This window comes from Gallus gallus, chromosome 12, assembly GCF_016699485.2.
Source record: "Gallus gallus isolate bGalGal1 chromosome 12, bGalGal1.mat.broiler.GRCg7b, whole genome shotgun sequence".
Lineage (NCBI taxonomy): Eukaryota > Metazoa > Chordata > Aves > Galliformes > Phasianidae > Gallus > Gallus gallus.
This window is the reverse complement of record NC_052543.1, coordinates 7,013,412-7,026,914: the sequence shown is the minus strand read 5'-3', so window position 1 is coordinate 7,026,914 and position 13,503 is coordinate 7,013,412. Positions and strand designations below refer to the sequence as shown.

Here is a 13,503-nt window from a genome sequence, read left to right as displayed (position 1 = left end):
CTGGTTGTGGTCTGTCTTTTGCAATATCTTTTTTGAACATATTTGTGTTGTAAAACACTTCTGAGAGCATCTTAACTTTCCTGGCAGAGTTTTATGGCCATCAGCATCCACATAGTGATAGTGGTACTTTGTAAATGCTGTATTAATTGCTTAAGGTGGAGATGTGACTTTTTGTATATCCAAGAGCCTAGCCAGGCATGCCCTTGTCTTCCAGCTCCCTCTTCTCTCCTAACCTGTGTTGTTTGGGGCACAGGAGGAAGGAGGGATCCACCAAGACACTGCAGCAACAAGAAATGCTGTAATCACAGAAGGGTTCTGGTTTAAACTCATCTCTAGGTCTTCTCACCTTTTTTGTGTGCTTGAAGAATATAACACAGCACTTGTGAGAACATGTGCAATGTACACGTGTCTGTCTTTAAATACATGAATACTGCTTGGTGTATGGGTAATATAAAAATCTGTTTAAAAGGAAATCTTGCTATTTCACATTACTGACCAAATGGCCTTGCACTGATTTAACCGTGCAGCCTGCAAGCATGCATGTTTATCTGACAAGAAGATGCTAAGAGCAAAGTGAAGGTACAGTGAGCTAAACAGGCAGTAAATCTTGGTTATATCCTCCTTCTCTGCTCAGGAAACAAGGGGGCTATTTTTAAATCTGCCCTTCCTGTATGCATTGAAACAGAGTGATTTTTTTTTTTCGTGTGCTAGACAGAGCACAACAATACTTTCACATTAAATAATGAGCTCTTAGTGCTGCTCTGAATTAAACAGACAGGATTGGACAGAAACCCTTCTTTATCCAAACAAGAATGCCTTCAATAATTTTTCCAGGCATTGACCTCTGCAAAGATTAGGTCATCCATGGACAAACAGAAGCAAAGCAACCTGAATGGTGGTTGGGGAGAGAAGCTCTGTGGGAGGTCTGCCACTGTATTTCCCTTGCTCAGGAATGGGAAGAATTACAGAGAAGAGCTCCTAATTTGTGTGAAACTGGGACTGATGTGAGGGCCTTTTGCAATCTTAATAGTTAAACAGTTGGGATTATCGGGCTTGAGGCTCTTTCTGCCAAAGGTGAGAGGTCTCAGCTCTCAAAGAGGAATTTAGGACATGAATTCATGTCAGTCTGTAGCCTTCAGCTGCCACGGTGTGGTTTGCTGTAGCTCTGAGTTTGTGCAAAGATAGAGCCAATACCAGCTCACAGAAACTTGGAAACTTCAGGAATGTTTAACCTGGTAAATAATTCTGCAGCTTTGGTTCTGAACTTGCTGTGCAGTTAAGGTTTCATTAGACTCCAGCTTTTTATTTTTCTTTTTTTTTTTTGCTAGAAGCTGCGTGAATCTGCCAGGAAGCTTCCAGGTGGGGTCACAGGATCAGTCTTAGCTTGGGCTTGGTTTTGCAGTAACATTCTCTAACCTCAAAGGGAAAAAATATCTGTATTGGATGAACTATCTGGATTATACACTGCTGTGGTTGAGAATCAGTAGAGAAATGTGGTGCACGCTTGGCAGACCTTCACTTGCATTATTGTACTGTAGTGTCTCCTTTCAGTGATTAATGTTTATTTTTGCTTCTCAGTGTGCTGGGAATTAGTGCTCTTTTCTTCATTGCTAAAAAATAAGCAGGCAAGTTTATATAGTCTAATGTCTATCTGACATGAGAGGCAACTACAAATTAATTTGTCTTACAGTTGCAGGTGGTTCTGAGGTTGTGTTCAGAACGTGCCAGATTCAAGTCTTGGCATATGCTCCCACCACAAACATTTCCTTTATCTTATAGTTCTCTGTCAGTTCCTATTGATACCTTTGCTCTGTTATTTCTGTGTGTTCCTGCAGCACACTCACAAGGGGACTTGGACCTTGATTTATCCATTTGTGTAGGTACTATTGCTGACTTTCTTGTTTGTAACAATATAGAGAATACTAAAGGAATCTGAATTTATGTGGACTGTAACCTAAATAATTGAGTTGTCTGGAGTTACCTGAATCTCCTTCTCTTGTGAAAACCCCTTCTCATTTAAGCGTTGATGGAGGCAGGCGTTGACTTCCAATCTGGCAAAATTTCGTCTGTTGCTTACGGTCAATGAGACAACATAGGTATGAATGCTAATTTACCTGCATGCTTGTTGGCTTTTGAGTCAAAGGTGGAGTGAGAATTTCTAAGAGAGGTAAGAAAACAAAATCTAGCTACTGTGACTGGGTTTTCTGTAATTTCACTGACTGAAGGAAGAGTTTCTGTTTGAATAGAATCTAATTGATTAGTGTATGTAAAGAAAAATGAACATTTGAAATGTTATTGTGGCAGACCATATCACCCTCACTTTGTGGTTTGCTTTTCCAGGCCAATCAGAATGTGGAGATCCAGAGGGCCCGCCTGCGAGATGATATTAAGGAATATAAATTCCGAGAAGCCCGTTTGCTGCAAGACTACACTGAGCTTGAAGAAGAAAACATCTGTCTCCAGAAACAAGTGTCTGTCCTGAAGCAAAACCAGGCAAGTGTTTCAAAATAGTGAGCATCGCTCTCATAGCACTGGTTAATTCCTGTGTCACAGCCCGGCTCCATCTCCTTGTTTGAGCAGACCCTTCTTTTCCATATGTATATTATTTTTGAGACTATAAACTCAAAAACTTCAGTACAAAGAGTTCCAAAAATGTTGAAGCCTTTTCTGGCTGTTTCTGCACAGTTGTGAGGCAGTGTTTATTTTGAGCTCCGAGTCCTTCCATGGCCTTCTTTCCCTTTGATGGATGTAGAGCTTTTCCAGCTGTGTTTTGTTACTTGGTTCTATCTTTTCTCTGCACTTTTCTTTCAGTACTTACTATCCGTTCTCCTCTACCATGTCCGTAACTGGATGTATTTCTGAACATATATTTATATTGCTGCTTAGTGCTTGCATTACCTGACCAGTTCTGTTCTTCTCTTCTGACTGCTTTCCTTAAACGTGAACTACAGATACAGTTACTCTGTTCTATCAGACCTTATCTGAAGAGTTGCAGCTGGGTTATCTTCATGATCTTGGAAAAGAAAACTGCAGTTTTGGAACAACTCGGGAATTTCCCTGAGTTATCATTCCTGAAGATAATTAAATTAAGCATGGTCTTTGTCCTGATTCACTTTCTATTTTTATGCTTCAGGTCCCTGCTCATCCCGTTGTTTAAGCAAAATTCAATGTTCAGTTGAGAAAATGGTATAATGTTCCTGAAATGAAAAGATTTTGAGGTCAGCTGTGGTTTTAATACAATCTGTTGTGGTGAGCACTTAGTAAAAGTTGTTAGGTTTGCTTTTGTTTTCTTTATTAATTCTCCTCCTGTGTTCTGATTGAAAGCTGCTCCACCAAATGAGGTTGAGTGTACTTCACTTATTTCCATGTGAACCTTTGTCAGTGTTTACCTCTTTGACCTCACTGTGCCCAGAAGAAGGTTCCAGGTTGTGCCTGTTCTCACCTGCCATATACTTGGTCTAATTAAGCTGACCGGGGTGCCTTGACATCGTGTGGTAGGGATGAAGGAGCAATTATGCTCTACATGAAGGCTAGAAGAGATAGTGATCTGGTAAATTCTGGTCTATCAGCTGGTTACTTTTAATTTTTACTATTTTTGTCTCATTCATCCATTTAGGAGAAGCAGATGAAAGTTCCCAGCTCTGTGTTCACATTCTAAAATGATGATATTCAAGAATGCTGTCTTTCTGGGTTGAGCCAAATGTAACCTCAGATGCTATCTTGTCAGTTGCTAGTAATTACTGACTACTTTTTGGTAGTATTCCAGGTACTATTCTGGAACCTTTGAAAATATTCTTCAATCTTAGATATTTGAGCTCAGCGGGCATATTTAGAACCTAGAGCTGATTTTTTACATGGCAGTGCATTATTTCATTTTATACCTTGTCATTATCCTACTTGATGAATTTAATTAAGCTTTAATAATTTCACTGGCATAACTAGAAGAATCCATAAAGTTTTCCCAGGCTTAAGTTGCCAGAGTGAATTAGTACAACTGGATCCTGTTTTTTAAATTGTGTGTTTCAGCAGTTGTGCATATTGGCACCTGAAGTTCCTCTTATAGCTAGCAAAAAGTGGTCGTATAATTTAGCATGTTTTCTTTGTTCAAGGTAAGGAAGGATATCCTTTAATCTTTTTTTTTCAAGGGATTTGAAAGCTTACACCTATGTTTGTGTTCGTAATTTCAGTGCAAGAGAGGTTTAAAAAAACAGCAGTCTTACAGGTAAAAACTTACTGCATCCCATAATGTCACTTAACTGCCTTAGTTGTAGCCCTCTCAATGATGTGCTGATGAAACAATGGTGGCAGGAATAACAGAACGTATTTTGAGTGTATAAAGGCAGAGTTTGACTGCTAGGTGCATCCCACCAGTGTTAAACCCGTTGACGTATATTGAGAGCAATGCAGGAGAGAATTGGAAGCATAGCTTTGCGAGGCTCTGTTTCAGAAATGTGGAGACAAAATTTGTGGGACGGCTGATCAGGGAATCTGTTAATCAGACATGAGAAAAGTTTGTGTAATGTGCTAGGGAAAGCCTGTTTTGTGATGCCCTCTGTATCACACACTGAATCTTCCAGCTATCTTAATTAAGTTGGAGCTGATCAATTCAGTTGACAGTTTGCTTAGAAATTTTATTCTGTGGTGTCTGTGAAGGTAAGCAGGCAGTGATTACAGTTATAGTGCAGCAACAAGGCTTCAGAGAAAGAATTATTTCCTTATCACCACATTCAGTGAAATCAAACATTCAGAAGTAATGTGCATTGGTGCTTTGCAAGCAGACATTTTCATTAGCAGTTTTTTTTCCCCTGTTTGTGAATTTTCAGGTGGAGTTCGAAGGTCTGAAACATGAAATCAAAAGACTTGAGGAGGAAACAGAATTTCTCAACAGCCAGCTGGAAGATGCCATCCGGCTGAAGGAGATCTCTGAACGTCAGCTCGAAGAGGCCTTGGAGACGCTGAAGACAGAGCGAGAGCAGAAGAACAACCTTCGTAAGGAGCTGTCTCACTATATGAACATCAATGACTCCATGTACAACAGTCACCTGAACATCTCTTTGGATGGTCTGAAGTTCAGCGATGAAGCCACAGAGCCCAATAATGATGAAATCATGAATGGATTTGACCAAAATTGCCTCAGCAAACACAGCAATGGCAAGAACAATACATCAACCCCCAAGAAAAATGAAGGCTTCCCCCCAGCCCCAAGTCTGGTTTCAGATCTTCTCAGTGAATTAAACATTTCTGAAATCCAGAAGCTGAAACAACAGCTTGTGCAGGTAAACATGTTCTCTAAACAACTGTGTTCTTACAAATAAATGCTGGTGTTTGTTCAGATTGGAATTTCAATCTTCTCAACATTTGAGGTGGACACCTTACAGTATGAACTGTATTTCTGAAATCTCTGGTTGCATTAGAACACAGCTGTCCGAGCTTTTGGCTTGCCTGGGCCACACTGGGTGTTGTTTTGAGCTGCATATAAAATCCATAATATAATTCATGTATATAAGTGACAAAATCTCTTTTTTGATGTATTTTTGGTTAGAGTAGAAGAGGACAACAAAACCATAAAACTAGCTGGTTGGACACGTATGCTTTAGAATTTGAGGATGTTAAATGTGTGGCAGCATAAAATCTATATTCTGATATTTTTAAATTATTATTCAAAGAAACTAAATTTGGTCATGTTTTGTTTGGAGGAATGTTAGCATGCAATATATGCTGTGTCCTCTATGTCACTTGTAGCAAGAAACTTAATAGTATAAGTATTTTGTTAAAAAATGGATAGCTATTCCAGTCACCTTCATCAAAGGGAGTTTTGTACAACCGTAACTGTTTGCTGTAATTATTTCTAAAATTACAGGTTTTTAATTGGTGCCAAGCATTTCTGTGTTATGTATGTTCTTTTGGGAGGTTACAGAGCATGAAACAAAGTACATATTTATGTTGCTGAGAAAAGTTTTAAGGTCATTTTGTATATATATATTTAAAGAGCCCTTAGGAAAAAAAAAAAAAGCATTGTGGAAAAATGGATTTCTTTCAAAATGAGAACTTTCTGAGGAGAATCTTCAAACCTTTCATATTTCAGAGGCTTTGCATTCTGGGCTGTCCTATGTTTGTGATAACTTTCACATAGGCCAATTTAGAAAATATTTTAATGGAACTCCGAGCTCCCACTCTTGTCTAACTGCTCGTTGTCTTATATTTACATGAAAATTTGTATTATAACAGCAATTTTTAACTTATCTTCTGCTGAGAGGATATTTTTACAAAGAAAATGCCCATTTTAGAGTGGAAATAAGATAGCTGGGGAGAGACACAGCTTGGAATAGTTCCCTGTTATTGTTTCCTTTTTGGTTTTCTATAACCGTGTGGACCTCGGCCTAAGTTGCTGTCTCTTACAATAAAGCCACTGAAGTGAAATAGTTTCCTATAGTGGTTGTCTCTGTTCATGTGTTTCAGATGGAAAGAGAAAAGGTGAATTTGTTAACAACGCTACAGGAATCTCAGAAACAGCTGGAAAACACCCGGGGGGCCCTCTCAGAGCAGCATGAGAAAGTTGGCAGACTTACTGAAAATCTGAACGCAATGAAGAAGCTCCAGGTCAGCAAGGAGCGTCAGTCTGCCCTGGACAACGAGAAGGACCGAGACAGCCATGAAGATGGAGATTATTATGAAGTTGACATCAATGGACCAGAGATCCTGGAGTGCAAATACAAAGTGGCTGTGGCAGAGATTACTGACCTAAAAGAAGAACTTAAAAATCTTAAGGCCAAATACAAAGAATGTGAGTCTAAGTATGAGGAAGAGAAGAGCAGATATGAGACCGAGAGCCAAGCTCTCACAGAAAAGATTGCCTCGTTAGAAAAATCCAGTAGGCATGATAGAGAGCAGGTGGCCAGACTGGAAAAGGAGCTGAAGAAAGTCAGTGATGTTGCTGGAGAAACACAGGGCAGTCTCAGTGTGGCCCAAGATGAACTAGTCACCTTCAGTGAGGAGCTGGCCAATTTATACCACCATGTCTGCATGTGCAACAATGAAACTCCAAACAGAGTGATGCTGGATTACTACAAGGAAGGCAAAGGAGGACGCAGTAGTCCAGAGGCCAAGGGAAGGAGATCTCCTATTCTTCTTTCTAAAGGGCTGTTAACCATTGATCTAGGAAAGGCAGAGAACGGAAGCGGTGACAGCAGCCCATCTCCAGTGTCATCTCTGCCATCTCCCGTGTCAGATCCTCGGAAGGAACCGATGAACATTTACAACTTGATAGCTATAATCCGTGATCAGATCAAACACCTGCAAGCTGCTGTGGACAGAACAACTGAGTTGTCCAGGCAGCGTGTTGCCACTCAAGAACTTGGGCCAGTGGTGGACAAAGACAAGGAAGCTCTCATGGAAGAAATCCTGAAGTTGAAGTCCTTGCTGAGCACCAAGAGAGAGCAGATAGCAACTCTGAGAACTGTGCTCAAGGCCAACAAACAGGTCAGTGGGTCTTACAGATGTGATGGTTGTAGTCTCGGGTCATAAATACAGCAGAACTTATCTTTGAGGACATTACTGCTGTTTCTTAAACTCAGCGGAGCTTTTCTTCCTGATACCTGTAGGGAAGCAGGCTAGAAGAGACAGGCTGTTTCAGGAGAGATATGCAGCTGCACTACTGTGAAGCTGAGCACTGGAGCTGTAACTGGCTTTTGGCTGTCACATACTCATGAGAATTTTTATTCGGATACAGATTAAAGCTACCTAATCTGAATCGTATCAGATTATGTTTAATGTAAGAAACATAAAATGAAGAAAGAACTTATTCTCTATTTGAAAGAATTTTAGAGTTCTTAAGCTTATGTCCTCTCTCCAATTGCAAAGTAAAATAAAGTTTTCCAAGGTGAGCATGTGGTACAGGAATGTGGTAAAAATAACAAGGTTGAAAGGTGAAATCAGTCTTTGGTGGTTGGACTGTGCCATACGTATTTGCAGGGCAGCAGTGAAAATAACTACTGCTAAGGCACTGGCACATGCTTCGTTGTGTCCTCTAAAGTAATACAAGTATAGCATCGTGTAAGGAAAATATATGATATATATGTACTGTCAGTTTGCTTTTTTACTGTATTTTAACATAAAGTTATCCCAGCATGTAAGATGAGCAAAATGCTCTAAGTGCAAGTTATGGATGAACGTGTATAAATATAGACCTGCTAGACGTTTTTGTTCTTTGCGTTGAAGTACGTAATGCCTACTTTTATTTCAGTAGTTAGAGCTAGGCATTACTAAACGTATGCTCCATAACTTCCTAGATGCTGCTACATGTTGGTGGGAGTAGCAGCCCCTCCCATGTCCCATCTGTCTCCAGTGCTCAAAGATGAAATTTTATTTAATCTGTTTAGGAGAAGATGACCAGAAGTTTAACATCTCAGTACTAAGTAAATGTTTAATTGTGTGAATAGCAATTAGAAGTCTCTTAGCCGACCACTTGGTGAAGTGTTCCATTAACTGCTACGTTTCTGTTCTTGGTAAATAATAGACTGCAGAGGTAGCCCTTGCCAACTTAAAAAGCAAGTATGAAAATGAGAAGGCTATGGTTACGGAGACGATGATGAAGCTGCGAAACGAGCTGAAGGCTTTGAAAGAAGATGCTGCTACCTTTTCTTCCCTGAGAGCAATGTTTGCTACAAGGTAAAGAATATCTGAACTCTGCAAAGTATGTCGTTCCTTGCTTGTGTGGGGGAACAGCTGAGCATCCTGCCACAAGCAGCAAGGCTGCCCATGCAGTAAGTGGCTGGGTGCCCTTTTCCACATTTGTTGCTTACAGTGTTTGTCTGCAATGTGTTCTTATTGACAAGGAAAATGCTAGGATTATAGTATGCTGCTACAAAACAGGAATTTGATGTGGGGTTATTTCAGTAATTTCAGTTATTGGCCCTATTGACCATTATCCCTGGTTCTTGAAGTCCTTCAAGCCGAGGACTGACAGTTATCAATGCCAAATAAGTGCTGCTTATTCATTGAAGATATCACTCTGCTTGACCTGGAGCAATCAAGAAAAACAAACAAAGATGTTGGCAAACACAAATGTATATCGTTATGTTGTCTGCTCTGCAGTTGGCATCTCTCATTTCATTTACTGCTGTGAACTCAACAGGGTCGTCAGAACTTGCTTCTGCTCCTTAGTTGTGCTTTGTGGTGTTAGCAGACAAAACATACTTGCTGACACATCGTGTGCTGTACAAGTGAGATGCATTTTGATTTGTGTTGCTTACTGCTACTGCCATTGATTTCTTTAAAAATTGACATGTTTCTTTCTGAGAAACATTGAAGTAGCAAACTTATTACAGAATCCAGCTCTGCTTCACAGCTAAGGAATGTGCAGTTACCTCCTGTGTGCAGATAATCCTGGGAACCAAACCAAAGCAAACAAACAAAAAGAAAACAACAAAAAAACAATGAGAAGTAAAGAAAAAGCTTCATCTAAAAGTTGTCTGTCCCAGCTTGGTGATGTTCACAGGAACATCCCTAACAATATTCCTGTGCCTGTATATAACAACACTGCCTGAAGGAGATGGAGGAAAGAGAGACTATAAAGGCTGCTGGTGAATTAACCTAGACACTTGCTTTTAAGGTGACCAAAAGGAATGGAACAGTCTGAACGTGCTGTATGCTTTGTGGTTCTCTGCAATCTCTTAGAGTGTGTGTGTGTGTGTGTGTGTGTGTGTGTGTGCGTGCATGTTTTTAAACATAAAAGGTTTTCTTTCTATCGTCTGCTCAAAAGGACGACAGTGAGGAATCACAAGGATGTTTGTAACCATTCCTGAGGCCTTTCTGTATCTTTTTTTTTTTGTGGAGGTGGTTCTGCAGCAGCAAGAATGTCCCTTGAGTGACCACAGGCTTCCTGGTGATTCAGTCTTTCTCAGCAATATCTTTGTGTATGAGTAAGCATGGAAAGGCGAAATGTAAACTAAGGAAGCTGAAGATGGAGTTGTGGCACCTCATTATGCTGGAGAAAGCAAAGCCCTGCACAGCATGCATTTGTCCTGCTCTCCTTTTCTGGAATGTGATCTAATATGCAGAAATTGCAGTCTCTGTTAGCTGTAGATAGCTTGAAGCTGAGAGGAAAGGAAAAAATACACTACTGGCTTTCAGTTATTTTTCCTAGATGCAGACAGCTAGCTGCCTGTGTTTTCCTACGTGTTAATTCTGCTGCCTCAGTGGGTTAGTGTGAATGTGGTTTGGAGAGGAAGAATCATCAGAGAAATAGCAGAGGAACCATTCTTTCCCTGCTTTGTTTTGGTGTGCTGTCATCTAGAGGTCAATTTTGTCCTTTTACTGGAAAGGGTTCCATGGCATCAGGAAGGCAGAATAGAAGTTCTTGTTAAAGGAAGAGACTGAAGAGCTCAGTGCCGGAGTTCTTGCTGGGAGCTGTGTGTGATTAAAGGCAGGAATGGGCACTGTCTGGGAATGCACAGCCGACTCCCCTGCCTAAATGAACAGTTAGCATTTCTGAACTTCTGTTCAATATAGTAACTGTAGTGAAAGCAATGAAGGGCCAAGAGCAAAGCAGGACTCAAAAAGCTGAGGATGGAATGAGTGGAGACCTCTTCCACTGACCTTTCATCTTGTGAGCACTTGTGTTGCTGCTCACTGCAGCTGGGCCTTTGTACTCTGCCTCTAGCCTGTTGCAGAGAGAGTGAGGAATTGCTTCTTGCTTGCTCTGTGCCTGTTGTTTCAGTAGCTCTCAAGACTTACTGCTGCATAGGGCACTGTCACTCCTTTCCTCCTTGACCTCTGGTCAGGGAGGTTTAATAGCCTGATGGTTCGCTGTGTGCATTTCTCTGCAGCGGCTGTTTCATATAAGTCTTCATTTCAGGTAAGGTAGGGAAGGGGTATTCCTAAATGCTTGGGTGAAGATGACTCCAAAACAGTTTTTGAAGTTGATATTTAAAGAACACCTAAAATCTAAGGTATTAACAGCACAATTTATTTCTCTGCCACCGTGAACAGCTAATGGAGCACCTATTAAGCACTGTCAGTCTCATTCCTGCTCTGGCCAAGAGGTTACTCATCTCTGCTGACAGGAACAAGTGGTGGGTCCCTTATCCCACCATACTCATTTCAGTGTTTTATGTTTGACTGTGGGATGAAGCAGACAGCTGCAGACATCTGTATTTTCCACAGGAAACCAACCATTTTGTAGGACGCAAGAGAATTGTAACAATACATGTGAGTCGAAGATCGGGCATGAGTAGAATAACTGACCTAATTTCCTTTTTAAACTAGAGTAATCCTACTAATGTGACAATACTGCCAGCTATTTTTAATAAGTAATGAAAATGCAGTAAGACCTGAGGCTGGAGACAAAGGAGGGCTTGCAAAACACAGATTAATAGCTTCCAGCATTAAAGGAGCTATTGAGAGACTGTTGGGGCATTCTAGACAACACCGGAAGCCTAAAATTAAGTTGTCACACAAAGGAATAAATCAAGATATGCACAATGTACTATGGGAAGTGCATTCAGTAGCTGTGCTGTTGAAGTCCACATTTTCTTAATCAACAGGCATCTTCAGTGGTGGAAAATATAAATGAACAGGAAGGTGTAATGCATGTTCATTAGGGTGTGAAGGTTCATTAGGGTGCAGCCTTCAGCTTCATTACAAGGTATGAATAGGTACTTCTTTCTCTTTGATGGATGCCACCTGGTTACTGCACTTCACCTGTTTTCTGAAGCAGCTGTTTGAAAGAGTATTTCCCAAAGTAATGTTTTGTAAAACTTGTCATACAAAATAAATGACTGTGGTTTCTGGCTGTCCTTCTGATCTCTGTAAGGGTGAGATTCATCTCAGTACTATTAATCACATAAAAACTAGGTTGTACCAAAGTGAGTTGTCAAGGCTGCCTCTAAAGTCAACAGACAGAGACTGTCACTTCCCAGGAACGATTAATGAGAATGTACAGTAAACATCTGAGGGCAGTGGCTGAGTCCTTGTTGAAGTTCCTAGATCTGTTCCTTGATAGTAAAGGAGAGCTCTGACTGAACCTACTCAGGGAACCCGCTTTAGCAGGGAGGTTGGACTTCCAACCCCTATGATTCTGTGATCTTCACCCCTCTGCAAAAGGACAGGATTCTGCAGCTTGCTGTTCACATTTTCTGTTCCTTTTCCAGAGGCTGAGAACAAGCAAGGACAATAAGAGAGCAGGCATTTCTCATTCTTCTGAAATAAAGATAAGACGCTGAGAAATCCTGCAGAAGCCCAAGGCTTTTACAAGCAGAGAACAAATGTGCCCAGATGTAACTAATGGCTATCCCCATGCCCCACTGTTTCTTAAACAGTAAATAAAGGGAGAGACAAGCTTGGCAACAAGTCAGAAATGAGGAACAAGTGGCAAATGTTAGAATGTACTGGAAAGAGTGACAGTATGTAATGTGAGATGAAAATTGCAAGCTAGTGAATGTGGTGAAGAAGCAAAGCTACGGCTACAAGAAACTAGCTGCTCTTCATTAATGGAGAGTTTTTCAAATGAATAAACTATGTCAGATTGTTTTTTCCAAGTATCCAAAGTATTTGGGAAAGTATTCTTGTGTTCTTGATCATCGAGGGGCTGTAGAATATAAAGGAGCTTAAATTCATGCGGATAGCAGTGCAGTCCTTAAAGGATTGAGAATTATAGCTAAAGGGGCTTCATGCTGGACTCCACTCAGTAGAATATTTAGCTTGTCTAAAAATATCCTGCAGGATAAATTCTCAGAGGAACCAGATACTGAAAGTGGGACTTTGAAAATTTCCAGAGTGGGATTGTCAGACAGGAGTAAGAGTTTGTGTCCTGTTCCTGCTGCTAGAGGACCTCGAGCTGATGGAGGATGGCTGGAAAGTCTGGGCTGCGACATCAGGGCAGGGCCAAAGCATTCAGCTGTGTTACCCACAGAAGAAGACATGAGTAATATCTTCTTCATAGTGGTTGATGCCCCGTGCCTGCCTGCATTGTTCAAAGGCATTTGGATAACGCCCTTAACAGAATGGTGTAACTTCTGGGTAGCTCTGAAGTGGTCAGGCAGTTAGACTGGATGATCCTTGTAGGTCCTTTCTAGAAGAACTATTCTAAATAGTCATGTTTATAACAATAATGGGCCTACTCTGGACTCCATATAGTACGACAACTAAAATGCCTAATGCAAGTAGTACTGGATGTATCGGCACTCAGCCTTGGTGAAGGTGTTCCTTGTAGATAGACCTGGATTGCAGCAATGAGCTCCCAGTCTTCTCTCAGATATCTGTCAAAGTAACTGTGTCTACCCCACGAGTTCTTGTGTGCCTTGGTGCTTTGTTTGAAGCCCAGCAGTGCTGAATGTTGAGGAGAGCAGAACACAGGAGATCTCCCTGTGCTTTAGATATTCAGAGTAAAGATGATGCCAGCTCTCGGCATGCAGCTTGTCTGCCCCTTTGTTTTTAATCGAATTATGAAGTGGGTTACTTGAAAATACCTTATGGAGAACACCACGGCAGCAGCAATTTGTATCT

General features: G+C 40.9%; 1 protein-coding gene across 6 annotated transcripts in view; it reads left to right on the top strand.

Annotated features, from left to right (window-relative positions):
- The window catches only part of BICD2 (BICD cargo adaptor 2), a 119,364-nt gene that overhangs the window by 95,364 nt on the left and 10,497 nt on the right, over window positions 1-13,503 (top strand). For all 6 annotated transcript variants that reach the window (XM_414332.7, XM_046900172.1, XM_046900173.1 and 3 more), the window contains 4 exons: window positions 2,341-2,493; window positions 4,824-5,276; window positions 6,460-7,479; window positions 8,516-8,667. In XM_414332.7, coding sequence (XP_414332.4) covers window positions 2,341-2,493; window positions 4,824-5,276; window positions 6,460-7,479; window positions 8,516-8,667 — 1,778 coding nt within the window. The remainder of the gene's footprint in view (window positions 1-2,340; window positions 2,494-4,823; window positions 5,277-6,459; window positions 7,480-8,515; window positions 8,668-13,503) is intronic.